This window comes from Amblyomma americanum, chromosome 1, assembly GCF_052857255.1.
Source record: "Amblyomma americanum isolate KBUSLIRL-KWMA chromosome 1, ASM5285725v1, whole genome shotgun sequence".
In the NCBI taxonomy this organism is placed as follows: Eukaryota; Metazoa; Arthropoda; class Arachnida; order Ixodida; family Ixodidae; genus Amblyomma; species Amblyomma americanum.
In genome coordinates, this window is record NC_135497.1 from 111,886,657 (window position 1) to 111,899,474 (window position 12,818).

General features: G+C 42.8%; 1 protein-coding gene across 1 annotated transcript in view; it reads left to right on the forward strand.

Annotated features, from left to right (window-relative positions):
* The first annotated feature begins 432 nt into the window (after positions 1–432).
* The window catches only part of Pcif1 (Phosphorylated CTD-interacting factor 1), an 87,834-nt gene continuing 75,448 nt past the window's right edge, over positions 433–12,818 (forward strand). The window contains exons 1-2 of the mRNA XM_077646556.1: positions 433–885; positions 1,978–2,122. Of these exons, the coding sequence (XP_077502682.1) occupies positions 1,996–2,122 (127 nt within the window). The 5' untranslated portion in view covers positions 433–885; positions 1,978–1,995. The remainder of the gene's footprint in view (positions 886–1,977; positions 2,123–12,818) is intronic.

Consider the following 12,818-nt stretch of genomic DNA (forward strand, 5'->3'; position numbering starts at 1 on the left):
ACGCGCGCCCTGCCAAGTGCCGCCTAATCTCCCGGGGACGCGGGGACTGAACGTAGCGGCCGAGAGAACGGTCCCCTCCCCCGTCGGCGGCGGCCGCCGGACCAAAACCGGAAACTGCGTCGCCGCGAGCACTCTCGAAGGCGTGACGTGTACGCAGCCGCCGTCAGTTCGGGAGGGATTCCATCCCCCGTGTGAATAAGGGGTATTTTGATACACAGGCGGCACAGGCGTTTGACATACATGTGAAGCCAGCAAAAACTTTAAATCAACAAAAAAAAATAAAAATAATAACTTTTGTATGTTATAATTTTTAGCGAAATATTTTTGGTTGTCTTTAAGATTGTAGCAGATTTTTTTTTGCGTTACACTTGGTACCGCTGTAGTAACTGTAGCGCTAGCAGCGCTTTCTTGTGGTCACGTGATGTCATCTTTGTCCAGAGAGGCAAATGGCGTTGGTGTAGGGAGGCGCTGTTCGTCGTTATCGAGGAAATCAGAATTTGCTGATTTTTCACTGTTGGCAGCTGTTTTGTGCTTGTTACAATAAGTGCACGAATGTCTTGACTGCATGTTCATAGTGCGTCCGTGCGCTTCTGTGTCTCCATGTAAATACAACTGCTGAACGACTGAGCTAAACACACGTGGGTTTGTGTACATTCCCGTGCGCGTTCGTGTCAACGCTAAAGTAGTTGCAGAAAGCATTTGTGGTACTTTGTAATTCATCACAGTGTTTTAAGCAATCAAGTAAGAGCGATGGTAGTTAATATTGTGGGTGTTAGCTTCAAAGGAGCATGCAGAGCTAGTTATAAGTATGAGGTAAAAGCGCTGTTTACCGGTTTGACGCTTCAGCTGACTGACGAACGTTGTATCTAACAGCCGTTCAGACAAGTAAGTTTTTGCGGTGACTGTAGTTGAAACAGAGTGGTTCTAGTGATGTTTGGTTTACGAATGCCTGTGACCGTTCTTGATATTGCTGGTTGTGAAAAAAAAAAAAAAGATTTGGCGGGATGAATTTGATCTTTTTCCTTCTGTGTTATCTTTCGTTCTTCAGTCGTCTTGCTTACAGTCAAGCAGTTAGCATGTTGGCTTTATGTGAGAAGAGCGATGAAATTTTGTAATCGCGACGTATTCAGTGTAATGTAGACGTAACTAGGAGAGGTGGGACTGCCCTTTTGCTTTTGTAATCTTTGCGATGAGAGTGCCGTGCGGGATTTAAATGTTTAAACGCGTGTGCTTCAGTTATTTTTGCCCGCATTTTTGGGCCAGTGCCGAGCTTAGCTATTGAGTTTAGCTGCCGTGAATTTTGAGACGCGCACATTCGTTTTTATTGCCAGGAACTGTGCTTGAGACGAAGAGCCTGTCATAGACAACGTCTACTACAGGCTTTTCGTCAGTATTAAGCAGTTTTTTGGCACGGAAGCGACAGGTGATTGTTCAAGATTTAAAGCAAGCAACAGCATGTTAACTTCACTGTCTGACAGATTGGGTCCTGAATCATGCTGTTTCTTGCTTGTGGTGTTGATGTGTAAAATAGCTGAACTTTAAAGCTGGGCTCTACCAAAACTGTTGTGTTTATTGTGGTGTGTACGCAAGGCAGGTGCATGACCAAGATCTTGTGAAGTAGAACAAAAATTAAAAGGTATCTCTACAGGTGCTTATTTGCTCCAAGTTCAAATATGTAACGAGTTATTAGATGCTTCCTAACCTTTTTGTTCTTTGGCAAGCTTAATGCATAGCAGTGCCGCAGATGGTTTATCTCCCATCTCATCACTCTAATTGTGCGCTGTATTGTAATGTGACCTGCAGAATGGACTCTGAAATGAAAAACAGGTGTCACCCACTTGCAAATCCATCAAGGATTTTTACTAGAGTAGCAGATTTTTTGTATCGTCCCATATGCATGGACTTGGTATGTATAATCAGGCTGTACACATTCAGATGTCTTAAGTGCATTTTGCAAACCATCTAAAACTACTGCAGGGTGGAGGAATGACTTGAATGCCTGAAATGTCTGATGCTCGCTTCCAAAACCTGTTGTCACGGGAGGAGGCACTTTTGGACCGAAATCACGCTGTGAATGAGATGCTGAGCAAGCCAGCTGCTTCCTGGGAGGAGCAGAAGTTTGGTAAGTAGTTTTTTATCGGCCACAATGTATGCTGATTCAGCCTTAGTGGCTTGAAGACAAAGTGGTGTTAAAGCAATGGCTTTAGTTGTGCTCTCCTCTTGGCTGTTCTGCTTGTCTTTATTGTACTCATAATCATGTTGTGACCACTTTGTAAATGTTACAAATTGACTGTTTAGTATGTGCAAACTTGCAGTGCTAGTTATTCTCACAGTTGATCCTTGGCATGCAGAATGATTGGGGTCATTAAAATTCACTGTCCTGACATTTCTTTAAAGTATCTGTAAGAGGGACTAGAATCCCAGTATGAAACGAGGCTAGATTAATAGGTTACCTTTGAAGGATGTTACAAGTGTGAATTTCCCCCAGAGCAGGGCATTCTTAAGGCTGGAAACAGTGTAAATGTCAAGCACTGATTGGGGTGCACCATATGCTCTTCTACCTTACAGGTGATTATAAATTTGCTATTGGAAAGTTGATTAGCTGAGCTGACTAAAGAAATAAGAGCTCTTGGAGCACGAGGCTGCTTTGCAGCTTGCAGTTTTTATTTCTTAAGAGCGGTATATAAATTCAAGGTGTAAAAACATCGAAATAACAAAAAAGAGGTCAGCCGGGGTCTCTCTATGTGCAGCTAGTTCAGTCGTAGTAAACCGATTTTGTCATGAATTGAACTGCTGTGGCACAAAAAAATGAAATTACAGCATTGCAAATTTCTTTGTAGAAAAGAAAAGCCTTCAAATGTCCAACCAACTCTGACAAATTTATCTTTATTAAAAAAATAAAATGCTGTCAAGTAGAGGTTATACGTCCCTTGAAGAAGTATACTGTTCATAGTACTTACAGCTTTCTTTTTCTCTAAGTTAGTTTATTTTTTTTTCTCCATTCATTCATGGCTTGCAATTTATGTAAATCTTCAGCCATTCCTTTAGGTGTGTTGTAATGTGTGAGCTGAGCTATACTGCATTTACTCGCATAATAAATGCACTTTTTTCCCCCAAATTATGTGAAAATTTGAAGGGTTGTGTTCATTACGCGGGGTAAGATATTCTGAAAAAGTTGGAAGTGGTAAAAACAGGACAGGAATTAGGCTGGCGTAACAAATACTTCATCTATAAAACTAACTCTTCAGCATGGATTTCTGCACTTGAGAGCATGTTCATTAACTTTTATCTTAAACCTGCACATATGACTCTTATAGGGGTCCATACTGCTTTCCAAAGAAGTCACAACTGGAGTTCACTCTAGTGCAGCTCACGGCATACAGCACAATGCCCAACTGCTACAAGTTGCCACAATTATTAATATGGCAGATGAAACAGAAAAACCTTTTTAACCAGTTGCGGTTTCTGTTGTTTCTTGATCTCTTTGCTCTTTGCAGAGCATTCTTATCGGCTTTTTGTCGCATATGGTGAGGATAGTGTCCTGTAAGATAGTTTTCATGTGACGTCTTGGGTGCCATCTGGGTACTTGAAGCTACCTTCCACACTGTACATGGGATTCAGTTGGTGATAGGTAATTTAACAAAGCGCCCCGGCTTTTCCTGTGCTTTCTGGTCCCAAAGATGGCAGTCACTGTGACATTGGTGAAAACTATGTATAGCAGTCTTGACATTCAACAGATGGTGCTTTGTAGTTGTGTGCATGGTTGTTTCTGCATTCAAAGAAGGCCACCTGCTAGCATTCACTATCACCAGGAGCAGAATGCGCTCCAAAAGAAAAGGTTGCATCTATTTTACTTCTTGACAGCTGCACTAGAAGGTGCGTTCATTGCTTATGCGTAAATGCAGTAATTGTGGTATATCTGGCAAGAGCAGCTAGCCTGTCCAAGTATCTCAAGTGGCTGTTGTAGTTTATTCGATTAAAAAATTTGGTGCTTCAAGTGAAGGTGATAAGTAGTTTAAGTGGTAAGTCTGCTGAATAATCTGACTTCATGATATGTAACAGTTAACGAAGGAGCATTGTGGGAGCAAAACAGTTTTGACCTAGGAGCATGTTAAGCTATGAAGCTCTCATTGTTAGCGTTGTTGTCCTTTGCTCACTTCAACCCTGAATCATTAGAACGTATTGGGCATCACTGATGTTTTGCTGTTGCATGGCTCATTATAATGATAACTAGCGCATGCATCAGATAGGACAACACACAGAAATTTTTATATTTTGGGGAAAAATTATACTTCATTTTTAGTCATTTTGTCATATTTTTAGTGATGGGGGTAATCTTCCTGCTGTTAGTTTATGTTCTGCATAACTGCCTGAACAACGTACAAGAGGTTCCATAGAGTGAATGCAAAGGGGACCCCTTATACAAAATGTGCAGATAGAATACAAAATACTAGGGGTGGGCAAATATTGAAATTTCGAATATGAATCAAATACGAATACAAAGGAAAAATAGCTTTGAATATCAAATCGAATATCTGTTCAATAAGAAGAAAATATTTCTGAAAAAGATAAAAAGATGAATGTTGCCTTTCTTTTTTTTTTTCAATATAGTGTGTGGTCTTTGCAACTGAAATAAATACTATATTTACTCAGCATCATAGAAAAAACATGATTTGCATGCAAATATATACTTCTTGATTAGACAGCGCAACAGTATGCAGCCTGTAATGTGGTCATGCAAAATGAAATCTATGAAATGATGTATTGACTGGCAACTAAAATAACATGATTACCAGTGTAACCTCTTCCATATCTGATGCCATTATTCCGATTATCCTAGGGATGATTTATAAAATGCCCTTTGCCCCCGAAAAAAAAAAAATGTCGAAAGTGCGGTGAAGTCTTATGACGAACTCTTTGGCACTTAACTTTATGCCATGGCACCAACACCGAGTAGCTCATGACGACCGTGCAGTTTTGGCAGGCTGGAAGAACAACGTGCATGTAAGCGAGGAGAACGCACACTGGCGTCGGAACGGCAAGAATGCTTTCTAAAAAGGGAAAAGAAATGACCAGAAATGTGCCAATCGGCGTCTGAAAGCAGTGCGGAGTTTGGTTCGAATGATCGGCGAATGCGTGGGCCAACAGCTGCCATCGCTGCGGGCTAGCGGCAAAGCTCGGAAACCGAAACTACGTGGCCAAGCTATTTTTTGGCCTGGCGACGGGGGCCCACCTATCGTTGTCAAGCCTGCCGTTGAACGTGTTTAAGACGCGTGCGGCTTAAAATGCACCATGCAATAGGCAGGATTTTTGCATGATTGCTTGCCCTGCTGTGACACCTCGACACGTCCCGTCGGGAACCTGATGCAAAGTTCCGCAAGTGGGCTTTCCCGCATATCATTGTTTACCTATACGCGATGACAGAGCTCACGCTACGAGATTTATAGAAGCAACTGTACGAATGCCATGGGTATGGGTTTTAAGTATGCAACACATTATGGAAGGATAAAAAAAAAAGGGTAGGGTTTTATGTAGCTTAACCAAGTAGACGTGCAAAAGCATGTGTTCAGCCTGGTATTGAAACAATTTGAGCAAGAGTCCTTGCAGCTGCGCTGCCACGAGAGCAGTGCATGCGTCATCAACAGCATCTTCGGGCCTTGTATTGTGTGAAGCCAGCGCACGGTGCGAAGGAGGCAAAAGAGGCACATGCGCAGTCCTGGTGGCATATGCTGAGTGAGGCAACATTGCCGTGTGAGCTGCTGTCATTACGTAATGCGTGTGCTGGCGACACCGGTCCCGTAATGCCATCTACCAACATGGCCAGTAACTAGCTCCAGTCGTGCGGGTCACCCTCAGGGTCGTGCTTCACACAATTTTCTTAGCTGAGGTTGGACCCCGTTAAAGAGTGCTATTCGCACGAAAGCAGCGTGCTTTCTTGCTGCGATTGTTCGAAGCGGGTGTGTAATTTTGCACGGGGTCACAGCAGCCGAATGAGATTGGCCCACGCAATAAATGGAGAAGAAAGCAAAGAGGGCGCATTTGTATTGTTTTCCTGGCACTAAACTTGATCAGTGGATTATTTGTCCAGATATTGTGGTTTTGCCATGGTCGAATTTATGAAAGTCGGTGAGGATATGATTGCTGGTGAATGTTGAGGAATTTTCTATTAGGAAATTCTCGAATATGAATATGAAACAAATATCAAACATATTTGATTCGTGTTCGAAATTTATAATATTTGCACACCCCTACAAAATACGTATGACTTGGAAGGCATACAGTGAATAGCAAGGACTGTAGACACCTAAATTTAGTTTCATGTTTTCTGTAGAAACTCTGTAATGATGCATAACTTACTAGAACACATCGGTGACCACGTGGTATTCACCAACACCCTCTAAATCGTCTATAATTGAATTTCTTCTTAATGCTGTTTTGGCTTCGTCAATCGAATGGTGGCTGTGACGTGTAAGCAGGGTTTAGGTCACATGGGGCACGAAAAAAACTGCAATAGAATCGCTGATATGTAGTTTTAATTCACTACAAGGCTTAATACAGCCTACTTCAAGAGCTGAAATGACAACAAGTGACAAATTAGGGGTTGGTATTGTAGGTTCATTCATGTCTCACCGGACCTAAACACTCTTTACACATCACAGCCATCGTTCAGCTGATGGAAACAGAAACTGAAGCAGCATTAAAAAGAAATTTAATTATAAATTATTTAGCTGTCATAGGCAAATGTGATAGAGCGACACCTGTATTTAATGTCTGATGCATCATTTGAAAGGAGAAAACACATGAGCGAAAATTTGGTGTCTATACTCCTTTAATAAAGGCTATTGGCTCCTATCGGTGTTTTTCTCAAAATCGACGCCACGCTGCTGTGGCACCGCGAAATAGCCTAAGAAGGATCAGCGCACGGAGATTGTTGCATTGCCTGAGTGGTTCGCTGTTGCATTCAGATGTTATTGTCGGAGTTTTGCTGCTGAAATATATCTGAGGTGTTCTCTTATGTGGATTGTTGCCACTAATGATATTCGATTGTTCCAGCGACGGTGGTGGCGCCACGCGGCCTCTTCCGGAAGCAGCGAGCCGGTGATCGCTCCGCGTGGCGCATGCGATCACAGTGGTTTGGAACGCGAAGATACATGTCAAAAATGAAAATATTCTGCTTTTCTACAATGTTCGAACATTCCAAAAAGCAAACATGTTTATGCCAACATGTAAAGAGTGCAAAACGCGGAGACTAAGTGCGTTCGGCAGGTTGCCAAGACGCTTCAGCCCTCTCACTAATGTGTTCCTCAGCGACTTACTGTGTTGACGCCACATCAGCACGTCGTCAATGCTTTCCAGTTCGGAGTTTTGTCTATACGGCCTTCGTATGCATATTGTAGCTACATGAAAGCGGTGCAGTGCTTAAAAACTGAACTCATGTGAAGTATGTTGGTTATATTTTGCGGTGGATGTTTGCAGCAAACGAACATTTTTAATCAAGCTTCACTCCATTCAGGTCTATATCAAGCACTGCTTTCTTGCCACAGCTGGATTGCAAAATGGTGATATGAATGTCAAGAAAATTAAAATTTCGTCATCGTTCCTCGGACGTAATGCTCAAGAGGCTGAATAACCGCAAATGTTTCTTATCAAATTTCGTCTGCCTGATCACAGAGCTTTTCTGCTGCTAGTCGAAAACACATTTTGAGGGCTAATTGCGACTGTATTATTAAGCTCCAGTGACTCTCTGGCTGCCGCTTCAAGCAACAGTATACATTGCCTCTTCTATTTCCGCATATGTGACCAACGTACGCCGTAGGTAAACTATATAGAGTCGGATACGACTTAGTCTGTAGGGAAGCTCCGCCCACATGCTCCATGAGAAGATGTAGACCGCTTGTAAAGCTTTTATTTTTGCCTAGACAAGCAGCTAATCATGAGATGAAATTGTAGTCTCAAGGATCTTGATGTTTCTGGCTTGTTTGATACATCCAAGCATTAAAATGCTTATTTTGTTCACTGCTGTAATTGTTAAGTGGAGTTGTACATGATGCTGCGCACTGTGTCCACTGTTATCAACTGCTTTTTTTTCTCTCAGTTCTATCTGCACAAGATCAGCGCGCAGTAAATACAGATAGCATATTTATGTGGCTTGTGTAGGCACAAAATATAGCTTCTGACTGTATGGGTGATTAAAGTATAGTTTCTTCAGACGCTAGCTTAAAAACTGGACTAGAATTTCCCTTTTGGGTAAGCGCCGAAAGCAACAAAATCACGAGAAAAAGTGGCAGCCATACCCACACATAGGCTGTAATTACCGCACAGAAACATTCCAGAAGAAAAAGAAAGTGAAAGGTCAAAAATTTACTCTTCAAAGTGTTTGCCGCAGTTTAATTTGCTGAGTTTGGTGCACGTTTCTGCACCGACTGGGTTTTTGCGGCGCTTGCGAACTAGCCATTTCTGGCACATATTGGTAGAATATTATTTCGAGACATTAATGCAGCCAAACTCAAGTGTAGCCTGTCATTAATAACAGAAGATGACTTACTGCTGCTTATCTAGGCACTAAATCGCGCACGAAAGATGTCACAATGTCAAGAAGTCGCTTTTCTTCTGTATACGCACGATATTGCAGCGGCGCCATCACCGCCTTGTCCGCCATATCGTACTGCCATCATGCCACCTATAGGAGCTGGAACAACCGAATAGAAGAGCTGCCAACTGTCTCTGCATGAGTTTTCTAGCCAGCTATACAGATGGAGCATAGGACAGGAGGTTTCTATGCTTGGAGGATGATGACAGCACAGTTCTTATCAGCACTCAGTCAATATTTATAATAAGATTATTTGCCTGTACTAGAAGTGCACTAATGTGAATATGAGGCACTTTTAGTTAAGAACCATCACTGAGACCACATGACTAATGGGCACGTTTCAAGTGCAGAGAATTTTGTGCATGAGTGTCTCTCATTGCAGTCCTTATTATGACATGCGTGTATGGCAATACCCACCTTGTTTGCGAAAAGGATTCGAAGAGCGCCATTAGAAGGGGCACTTAAAGGGAGCAGCACACAGTTCAATATACGTGAACAGTAGTGCCTTACTTTTGCATGGAATTTTCAAGGGGATGTTCTGCCTTTTCAGTATAAACAATAATTCATTATGTCCATGCTCGACTGTATAGCACCTTGTTATCCATGGAGTTGGGGGGGGTGAGGTCATGTAAGGTTTTCATTCGAATTCCATTTCATTGTGATTCTTTTAGCACTTTGATAGCCTAATGCACTCGCCTCGCTGTCTCTGGAATCAGCCAGACTGATGGTTGGATTGCAAGAATTGGATAGAATCTGACGAAAGGATTGTATCCTAGCAGCCTTGCACGCATTACATGCCTTCCATCCATTGCTTAGGAGCAAACTGAGAGCATCACAAGGGGTTAATTGCCCCAAGAAGACAGTGCACGGTAAAAGGTAACCTCATTGTTCTTGCTTTCCACCTGTAGAATAGACTGACTATAGTAAAACGCCTATTTTATTTATTTACAACATACTGTTAGCCTCATCGTAGAGGCTTTTGCAGGACAGGGACAAATTTTATACACACATGAAAAACGTTTACAGTCAGGTTACTGCAGGAATGAAAAAATAATAAAAATTATAAATATTGATTTCAAAATAACTTGCAAAAAGAAAAAGGCAATGCAATACAATGCGATAAATCATGCACACAGAAAACAAAATAAAAAAAAACAATTCCAAAACAGTGCACTTATTCCCATTCTAGATTTGACAATCCTTCCAAAAAAACATCAAAAGAATTACAGGTGACCACATCATTCAGCAACGCATTACATTCTCGGATGGCTTGGAAGATTTGAATGTGTCACTATGAAATCTGTACTCGCTAATGTGCTTAGTGTGCTTTGTTCTCGAGTTTACTGAGTTAGAAAATGACAAGTACTTATTTTTATCAATCTTGAATGCGTCATTTAAAAGTAGAAAAAGACTTTAGCCGCAAGAATTTTGTATTGTTGGAAGACCAGCTTTGCGTAAAAGTGCTGTAGGGGAATCGCTGCGGTGGTACTTGCTATAAATGAATCTAAGGGCCTTTCGCTGAATGCTTTCTAATTGATCAGTGCAGTGGTTAGTCGACGGAAACCAACAAGTTATGCTATATTCTAGTACTGAACGAACAAGTGAAGTATACGGTAATAATTTGGCGTCAGGTGCAGCAGATGTTAAGGAACGCTTTAATAAATAGAATTGAAACTCGGTTAAATTGAACTTCCGGATAATTTGAAGAATTTATGTGGTCCCACAATTTGTAATCTAAGTTTGACCGGATTATTTGTAGTGGCGGCCTGTACCATCTCGTTTAATTAGAAGATTTGGGGTGCTTTGCGGGAATGCCCGATCCCGATTTCGCTGCAAACCAGTGAAGCAACAGCCCCTCGGAACTACATTGCAGTGCCGTAGCGCGATGCTAATGCTTGTTATACAACCTTTGTCCGTAAAGTTCCGAGACTGAGTTCATTAAAAAAATATGCGTTTAACATTGAAATCATTTGTGCAGCACCCCTTCAAAATAGTCTCCCTTGCAGTCTATACACAGCTTCCAACGCTTCTTGAGGTCTTGGAAACAGTTGGAAAACGCTTCTTTTGGCAGGGCTGTCAGCTCCTTTGTCGTGGCGTCTTGAATGGCCTCCACGCTCCCCATCCAGCAACCTTTTAGGGCTATCTTCACACGAGGAAACTAGAAAAAAAATCGCATGGTGAGAGGTCAGGCGAGTATGGCGGATGGGGAAGTACAGTAATGATTTACTTGGCGAGAAATTTTGTCACGCTGAGAGCAGTGTGCGGCCTTATGTTATCGTGGAGAAGGCTCCATTGTCCAGATGCCCATTAGTCAGGGCGACGGCGTCACAGTGCGTCATGCGTGTTGGAGCACGCGGATATAAAACTCCTGATTCACCGTCTGCCCTTGCGGGACGAACTTGGGGTGTATGACACCTCTGGCATCGAAAAAAACTATCAGCATCGTCTTTGTTTTGGTCTTCTGTAGCCACACCTTTCTCGATGCCGGAGAGCTTGTGGTCCGCCATTCGGCACTCTGCTTCATTGTTTGAGGATCGTATTGAAAACACACCATGTTTCGTCTTCAGCAATGATGCCGTCGACGAATGCAGCATCGTTCTCTGCCTCGGACAGCAAATCAGCGCTCACTGATGCCCGCGTGTCCTTCTGGACCTGTGTAAGGGAGTGCGGCACAAATCTGGGATTCAGCTTTCGTTTCCCCAAGTTCTCATGCAAAATTTGGTGGCATGTTGTCTTACTAACGTCGAGAACATCTGATAGCGTGAGGACTGTAATGGCGTGGTCTTGCTGTACGATTTCCCTGATCCGAGCCATGTTGTTTTTATTCCGTGAGGTTGAAGGGCGCCCCTGCCTTGTGTCGTCTTCCACCGACGTTCTCCCCGAGATGAACCTCTTGTGCCTCTCTAAAACTTGCGCTCACGGTAATGTCTCGTTGCCCTAAGCATCCTGAAGGAGCTCATACGTCTGCGTGGCTATCTTTCCAAGCTTCACACAGAATTCTACGCTTACACGCTGTTCGAGGTGGACGTCCATCTCTCCACATTCACTCACAGTAGAATGCGCCGACGACTAGTGACAACGTATTTTCTACATGTAGTGCCATCTAGCGGCTGCCACAGCAATTAACATAAATAGCTCAGGTTAGCCCGAAAAGATGGCGCTAACATACGCAGCAACATTTGTTTTGGGGAATAATTTCTAGAGAAGAAAATAAATCAGTCTCGAAACTTTACGGACAAAGGTTGTATGAAGTGCCCTAACCTCAGTACTCCCAGCACAAAAACCAGCCTGTGGTACTGGTTGCACCTGCTAAAGCGTGCCTGCAGAGGAGAATACGTGTTTCACTGTAACTCAGCTATTCGTGGTGGTTTCAAAGTAATGTGCTCTCGGTGCTCCAGCCATCCGAAATATGTGGAGCCGACCAGCCAACTTATGCAGTTTTGGATGAGCGGCAAGTAGTACATGCCCCATGTTGATGCCCATTCCTGGCAGGTTGCATGAGGCTTCATACATAAGAAAAGTCGTTATTTCGTATACAATTGAGTTCTGCCAAACAAAATTCGAATTGCGTGCTGTTTATCCAAATCATTTACGCTTGCAGTCGCTTCCTGGGATGAACGGTAGGTAGCACAAGAGAAACTTCTAATTGGTGTGAACACCGTGCCGGGATCAGAAACTACAAGACCATTTGCATTCATTTTGCTGCTAGTCGGCCGGTTCCCACGTGAGTGTGGAAGGCAGGGCAGAGCGCCATTTTTTTTTTGCATTTGATCTCCTCTCACTTCAGACTGCTGTCCTTATAGCTACATCGTTATAAATTTATTGCGTTGAGCTGCGCACACGCTGAGATGCCATCCATGGGAAACTACAAAGCAAAGTGCGGCAGTGGGACTAAGTGGGAGGGAAAGGGGGTATGCATAGACTTAATTTGGAGTCAGCTTCGTTGTGCCCCGCAAGGACTGCGATTGGGGAAGGTCGGCTTTTACCTGGCAATATATGGTAATCACAAAGTTCGTTCAATAAAAGTAAGCGCGTCCTCACAGCGACATTTTTTTGCCAGGGTCATTTTTTTGTTGTTGTGCTCAGTTGGTTTGAATATTTTTCGCTATCTCATTGACTGAATTAATGAGATTTTACTGTATATTCATATTTAAGGGGACAGGGTTCCTCCCATGTATTTTAAATCATCTTCAGGACCCTTTTACTCAGGATCTGCTAGGATTATGTT